The following is a 7,681-nucleotide window of genomic DNA, read 5'->3' on the forward strand; positions in this document are numbered from 1 at the left end:
GGATTTTGGCAAAAAAAATGACAAAAATACCTCCTTATAAAAAAAATACTAAGCTCGACGAGAAAGTCCGCCCCGCTCCGTCAAACCGCAGTTTAAGCGGTGCGAATTAGGCGGGCTTTTACTATTTAGCGGTCCCAATTTTTTAACCCAGTCCGCTTTTTTTGGCGAATTACGCGGCCGACCCGATGGATTTAGACCCGTTTGCCACCCCTCATGTGCGATAAAGACCACCTTCTTAAGTGGACCTTTCATCTTTATTGGATCTGATTTTTGTGTTTTAGGTCGGGTATAAACACTAACCAACTAGTTACTTACCAAACAAAAATTTAGTTTCCTGAATATAAATAAAATTATTCGTGACTATTTTCAAAAGTTGGTTAAATTAAGAAAGTATATTGACTATATACTAATATCTTTATTTTAAAGTTACATATTATTTCTTATTCCGATGTTTAAATTGTCCTTTTTATTCATGAAAATTATTTTGATTGAAATTATTTTTATGTCATAAATATTGAATACGAAATAATAAATAGTCAAACAATTATTTAAACTATATCATTGATATTAAATTATATTTAAAATAAAAAGAGGAGAACAATTATAAAGAGCCATCATAATCAATGGATGGCTTATTGCTCGCTGACATTTGAGAAGTGAGATTGGTTAACCTCCTGATAATGTATGTCCCTAAGACAAATATAATCTCACATGAACATTTTAATTTGTTGAATTATGTAACTACCAATAATCGATCACCATGGACAATTGGACACACACCATGTGACATGTCTTATCTGCTGCCCCATAAATAAATGTCTCGCCATGCATGTTCCATAGAAATTTCGACGAAAATACAGATGGCTCAGCCGAAACAAAGCCCCATGTGTTTGTTTCCATTTAATTAAGTTGCAACCCACAGAATGACGTGACACAAATTTTATTTATTTATTTATTTTAAGTTGCGTTTAAAATAACATACTCTTTTTTTTTTCAGAAATTAAAAGTATTATTCTTAATAAAAATTTTACTCAGATCTATTAATTGTTAAATAGTGTAGCCATATACCGTAGTTCTCAACCATTTTTTTTTCATTTTATTCTTTATTCAGTGTCTAAATATTCATTAATTAGCAAAACACATAAAAACCGGTTATTTCAAACTTCAATAATTTTGGAGTATAGGATGAACTAATTTTTGCTTCCCTTCTTCTCTAAATTAAACCTCAACCACAATTATTCTCAGATTTTCCGTCTTTACCTGACAACAACTACTAATTCTAGTATCCGATGTTAGACAAACATGAGGCTTTTTACTCCATCAACAATAATAATCTGGTGGCCTTCAAAAAGTCAAAATCAACAAACTGAAATGATGATCATTTCTCAATTGTCAGCGAAACCAGGATGCTACTACTTCTAGCTAGTGGACAACTTGGACTTAAAGATGAGCGAGTTGAGAGTCCAGCAAAAAAATAAGATCTATATATATTATATTAAACAATGTTTACACGTTACATTTCTTATTATCATCATGGGATAGACAAATGAAAACATTATGCCCGAAGGGAAAAAAACAAAAAACATACCACTATTTTTCTACTTTAGTACAATTACAAATAAAAATTATAATGCCAAATTGGGTTTGTCCATGTGCATTGTGAAAAAAGATCTAGGTTCTTGTTCTCAGGTTGATAGGCCAGAAATAAAGGCCACTCCGGTGGACGGCAACCACGAGGAGCCTGAAATGAATTGGCCCACCGTGAATCTGCTTGCTTCCACGGTGGACGTGATGATCCGATACCCAGCCCATTTAACCCGTTGACCGATGGCAGCACCCGGCCCATAATTCATGTACTCACCGTAGTAACACGTGTCCAGTGCAAAATTGCTTGTGTTCCACTCTAACCATCCACGTGGATGCACGTGATCACCGATGTATGATATCATGTATACGGTCCTAGCGTACATTTTCCATGGACGGCCCAGATATGTTGGGAAGCTACCCTTAGATGCCTGGAGATCTGACGTGGCTAGGATCCGAGAGTTATGGATCGAAATGCCTGTGTTCTGATTCGGGTCTTTTCTGTTTTGGGCCGTTATTGTGTTTTTTTGTTGGGGCATGGGCTTTCGAGCGTAGAGGCTGCAGTTCTGGAATACCACTGCGGCGTTGCCGAATATGAAGTCTACGGTACCGTATATGTCGCATTCTCTGAAGAATTGACGGTTTGAGTGAACGTAACATGTGTCTTGGTAGCCTATGACGTTGCACCGGTAAACCACCGCGTGGTCTGAACTGAGGCGGAGAGCCACCGCTTGGTGCTTCGCTGGGCCCGCGTAGTTCTCGAATGTCATGTCTCTTGCGATGAATCCAGAGCCACTCGCAGCTGCAAGGATGAGCTAATAATTAAGTTGGTGGAATGACGATACTCATGAGTCATGATTGTTGTTGTTAGAGGTTAGTTTTGATTAGAAAAATAATTTGGTTAACTTATATACTACAACAAGTAACAGCAAATGCTATTGGTTGTTATTTATTTATAAATTTGAGTTTGGCAAAGCTCTGTGCGTGTGACCATCCCCCCCCCCCCCCCAAAAAAAAAAACCAAAAAAAAAAAAAACCCCAAATAAATATTCAATAATTTGGTTTTGCTACTTTAATTTGGAGCCATTCATTCGTTGAAGTTAGACTTACCATCTGAATTAATGGTTGCGTTATTTGATGATAGTTATAGATCATTAAGTACATTGATAATATGTTTTGGTGCCACAGAAGAAAATGTGTTGCGTAAAAACGCTGCAGTCCCATGCTTTGACTAAACATTTAAATAATACACAGTGTGTTGAGCCATGTTACTCTAAACTCACCTATTATATAGTTACCCACGCACCTACCTAATCACATGGAAGCCCATACAACAGAAATATCTCCTAAGTTATCTACTTTATTATCTAGCAAATGAACAATTACCTCAGCTTTAACTAACTAACTAACCATACTTGATTGCGAATTTTAACAGTTTTTCACATTGTCGTTTTTGAAAGGTAGCTAGGGCCTAGAGGGTTACTAATTTACTATACGTTTATACTGTATACACATGAGAAATGCACACTGATGGTGATCATCAAGATGAAATTTGACTTTCACATAGACTAATTAAAGAGGATTAATTGTAATGGTACAATTTTCTTTTGTATTGCCCTGAAATGGAAGTGGTATGGAGTGATAATCAAGTCCTAAATTACCAAGGTCCTAGACAGCAGGGAATCTTAAAACATGACAGCCTAAAATAGCAGGCCACGTGCTTCAGGTACGGTTCTACTTCTACCTCGTGTCATGCATAGATGGATTTGGACCTTTCCGTTCATATAATTAAAACTTTTTTTTTGCTTATTCTTCCTAAGACAATAGTTATTGTAAACAATAATGATTAGACAAAAAGCGCCATAATAAGCAAAAAGATGAATGATGAAAAGGGAATTTACCAAAGGATGCAGTATGAAATGTGGTCATTTCCTGCAAAACGTTTCTACCGCCCGTGATGACCGTCTTGCCCTTGCCGTCCCCTATGATCATGACGTTGGTTTTCTTCCGTCCCACCTTTAAATTGTCCTCTTCGTACCTGAAATTAATTGTAAATAAGTTTTTGATAATATTAGAAAAACAAAAAAAAAATTAACAAAAATTTATCTTATTTAAGTTTTATTAATTATTAATAATTAATAAAAATTAAATAAGATAAATTTTAACTTATTTTAGCTAAATTTATTTGGTTAATAAATATTTTCGTTAAATTTTATATTATGGTTTCATCAGAAGAACAATGTTGCGTCACCTTGCTTTATTCTTTATATATCGGTTGAAGCATTGACATCATTTAGATTCGGAGTTGTTAACATCCAAAGCTAAATAAATCAGTTTTAGTGGATTTTTATTTATTCTTTAACATGCCAAAAATCTATTAATGAGGGATAGATGCTTCCAGGGATTAATTAAAATATTTAATACTAATCCAGTACTCCTGCCTTTAAAAAAAATCACAATCATACACAATATTTGAGTCACATGATTACAGTTGCGAGTAAGTGCATGCATGATCATTAGTCCTCGATAAGTCAATGAAGCCATCACTGCCGTGACCGTGATCCTCCAAAGTCTTTTTCAACAATCACAATCTTACTATAAAGTAATAACCGATGATCACCGTCACTCAAATTTATATGCTACTCTACTCAGTTAATATTAAACTTACTATTATAAACTGAACCAAAACCATTAACAAATAAGCGGTTATTGGAATTAAGAAAGAGAAGCATCAGTAAAAAAGTATATATGATGAGAATCTTTAATAATAATAATAAATAATTATGGTTATTATTAATTACAATTTGAAATGGAAAAAATATAAATAAACAATTTTTAATTAGTCAATTTTTAATCAGTCTAATTTTAAACTATTGTAATTTAAAATATTTTTTAAAATTTATTTATCTCACCTAATTGTATAGTACAGAAAAATAAATATAAAAATAAACCAACCAAAACAAGCAATTAAAAAGATCAGTGAATAATTTACCTTCCTGCCTTTATGTAAATAACAAATCGCCGGCTACCGTACTCCGGCACCTTCTTAATGGCTTCGGCGATGGTCTTGACGGAGCCGTTACCGTCCTTTGAGACGATGACATCCGCCTGTACGGCCGAAACCGGTAAACTCAACAACCTCCTATCTCTTTTACTCAGCCACTTAGGGAAATCCTCCTTCTCCGCCACCTCTTCCTTTCGCATTGCCATCAACCTTCTCCGGTTCTGTATAGGGACACCGGAGAAGTCGTCGCCGGCACCGGAAGCCGAGAATATCGCCAAACAATTACTCACCAGCTCCGACAAGTCCTTCAGGTTGTTCACCATCTGGCTCTTCACGGCGCCGGAGGCGCCTTCCATCCCCTCGGCGCACGTCTCCTGGTTTGTAAGCGCGGCGCTCAGCCACGTGAGCACGTCGTCCGAGGACGATCCAAGCGGTCGTACAGTGCCGCCGGGAGATGCGCCGGAGGGAGAGACTGTAGTGAGAGATCTTGATATGGCGTCCACGGACTCGTCGAGAAGCTCAAGGCAGTCGTCGTATGCGGCACGGGAGCGTGGATCCATGGAGGCGTACACACCGGAGGAGGAAATCGCAGCGGAGATGTAGAGCGCTTTAGTAAAGTGTTGCAGCGTCATGTTGAAGGAAATGTGGACTAAGTCCCGCTCCGTCGCCGCCGTGGATCCCGGAAAATCGAGAAGCGAGTTAACGCAAAGGTCCGGGAACCTTGTCCTGCTGCAGGTGCGTGAGATGGCCTGCGTCGGTTTGCCAGCGAGCGTAGGTTCCTTTAATCGTCCGTCGTCGGTGGAAGCGCGAGATCGGACGACGGTAACAAGTACGGCGGAGATGGCAGAAGCGACAATGAGAACAATAGCAAGAAGCGAGAAGAGTATAATTTTGGTGTTGGCAGTTGTAGAGGATCTCGGCCTATTAACCGGAGTTTCATCGGCACGAGATAAGTCAGTAGGACCAAGCCTTCCGTACTCCATTGTATAGAAAGTGTTTGTGATAATGCCAGAGAGAAAGAGAAAGTGAAAGTTATTTGTGATGGTGATGATGAGAAATAAGCAAAACGGTGCGGTTTATATAAATGACGGTGGTTAAGTGGGTTTGAGTGAGTGAGAGGAAGCTAAGTGTGTTTGGTTGGTGCGAAGTCGATGTCGCGGGAATTAGCTGGCTGCTACTTGAAGCACTGCTGCCCACTGGATATGAGTGGAAATCAAACAAGGGGGGTTTTCTACTTTCAAGCTTCTATTCCTTTCCCACACTTCTAATAAGTGTTCTCTGTCTTCTTCTGATCTGTTTCCCCCTCTCTTATTATTGTTATTGTCTTAATTAATCCGTTCTCAATCTTGATTAATATATTAGTAGCTTCATTTTGCAAGAAAAACGACGGACATACATACATATGCATCTGCACATGATTGGAGCAAGACTCAAATTCGTAATTTAAGTACGAAAAGATTATATTTTTTGAGTCATAATTTGTTGTGAAGATATTCATCTTAAGTTAAGTTAATTAATAATTATTATTTTTGAAAATTGTTACATATATACTATTTTATATATCTCTCTTGTATATTTTTATTTTTAATAAAAAAGTTATTAAAAATGAAACAAATATAAAAAAATATAAAATTATATATATAAATAATAGTGTAAATATTATTTTTCTTTATTCCACTAACTACTTCTCCAAGTGAATTCTATTATTTAAAGTTATCCACAAAATTGATTATACCGTCCAATTATATATGTGATTATTATAATTTTCTTAAAGCTGTACTTATCATGCATCCTCATTAATAAGAAGTACGTGCATATATAAAGAAAATACGTGTTCTTTCACCCCGTTATAACACAATAAGGTGCGTGTGGTTGTGCCTCATCACATGCAATGCTGCACCTGCTTTCAATTTTGAAGTTTAAATTTAGTTACAAAATACTCTCACGCTCTGATTAAAGTATTAAACTGTCTAAACCAGATTCGCTTTCTTCGGTTCATTCCACTTTCAATAACTGTTTTCTCAATAAAAATAAAAATGTTAAAATGCCCGTGCTATATAGATAATTTGTTGTCACTTTTGATGTGTCTTTGCTTATACATTTAATTTTGGCATAATTTTGAGTAAGTAGCCTTGTTGAGAAAAATATAAAATAAAATAAATTAGAACCATGGCAACATAATAAATACTCTAACCAGTAACCCGACAATATTTAAGTCAACCGCTTGCGAAGGAAAGCAACCAACAAAACAACAACTGCAGTCTATTGATTTTAAGGTTTGCAACATAGTATAATTTAGTATTAAATTATCAATCATTGTATTTCCCAATTTTCAGTAATTTTTTTTCAGAGTTCGACATATATAACAATCTACTATTAGAAGAAAAAATTTATATAGAATCAGAAGAAAAAAAAATTATTTACATATAGAAATATTTTTTATTCAAATTAAAAACAAGTTTAAATATGACAATTATATAAGTAATATATTGTATAAAATTATAGTTATATATGATTATATATATGTAACGTGATATAATTGGTTGCTGCTGTTAGTATTAGTAGACTTAGAATTAGTTAGTTACTGCTGTTAGCATTAGTCAGTTAGAATTGCCAGCTAGCAAAGTTAGTTAGGCAGATTAAGTTAATTAGCTCTTATGTAACTATATAAAGATAAGCATGTGATGCAGAAACTGATGATGAATAAACACAACTTTCATCTTCTCCAATTTTCTCTTTCTCCAAATTTCAATTCACTAACAGCTTCTTCTTCACTGGACCTCCCTCCTCTGTTTATCTCTCTCTCTCTCTCACTCCTTTCTCCAAGTTCTTCACCCTTCACCTTTGGACTCACCTGACAGAGATTGATGAGAGTTCGAATCTCTCCAAGTACGAAATTTCACATGGTGCGGTGAGCGTGGAAAAGAGATTGCAACTCCGATCAACGAGACCAAGGGTGAAAGATCTGAATCTGAAATCAAACCGGATTCATCGATTACCTTCCTTTTTCTTGCTTTTCGCTTGGAAGCTGTTAAAACCTAATTCTTTTCAATTTCTCAATTTCTTGAATCTACATCAATTGCTCAATCGACG

At 35.9% G+C, this 7,681-nt stretch overlaps 1 protein-coding gene across 1 annotated transcript; it reads right to left on the reverse strand.

The window, feature by feature from the left end:
* Window positions 1-1,462: 1,462 nt before the first annotated feature.
* Window positions 1,463-5,987, reverse strand: LOC107605904 (putative pectinesterase/pectinesterase inhibitor 61). The gene is made up of 3 exons (XM_016307847.3): window positions 4,577-5,987; window positions 3,486-3,622; window positions 1,463-2,386 (listed from the first exon to the last, which is right to left on the reverse strand). Exons 1-3 carry the CDS (start codon window positions 5,569-5,571, stop codon window positions 1,686-1,688), a joined length of 1,833 nt encoding a protein of 610 aa, XP_016163333.1. The 5' UTR covers window positions 5,572-5,987; the 3' UTR covers window positions 1,463-1,685.
* Window positions 5,988-7,681: the final 1,694 nt, after the last annotated feature.

This window comes from Arachis ipaensis, chromosome B7 (genome assembly GCF_059453495.1).
Source record: "Arachis ipaensis isolate K30076 ecotype BB chromosome B7, ASM5945349v1, whole genome shotgun sequence".
NCBI lineage: Eukaryota > Viridiplantae > Streptophyta > Magnoliopsida > Fabales > Fabaceae > Arachis > Arachis ipaensis.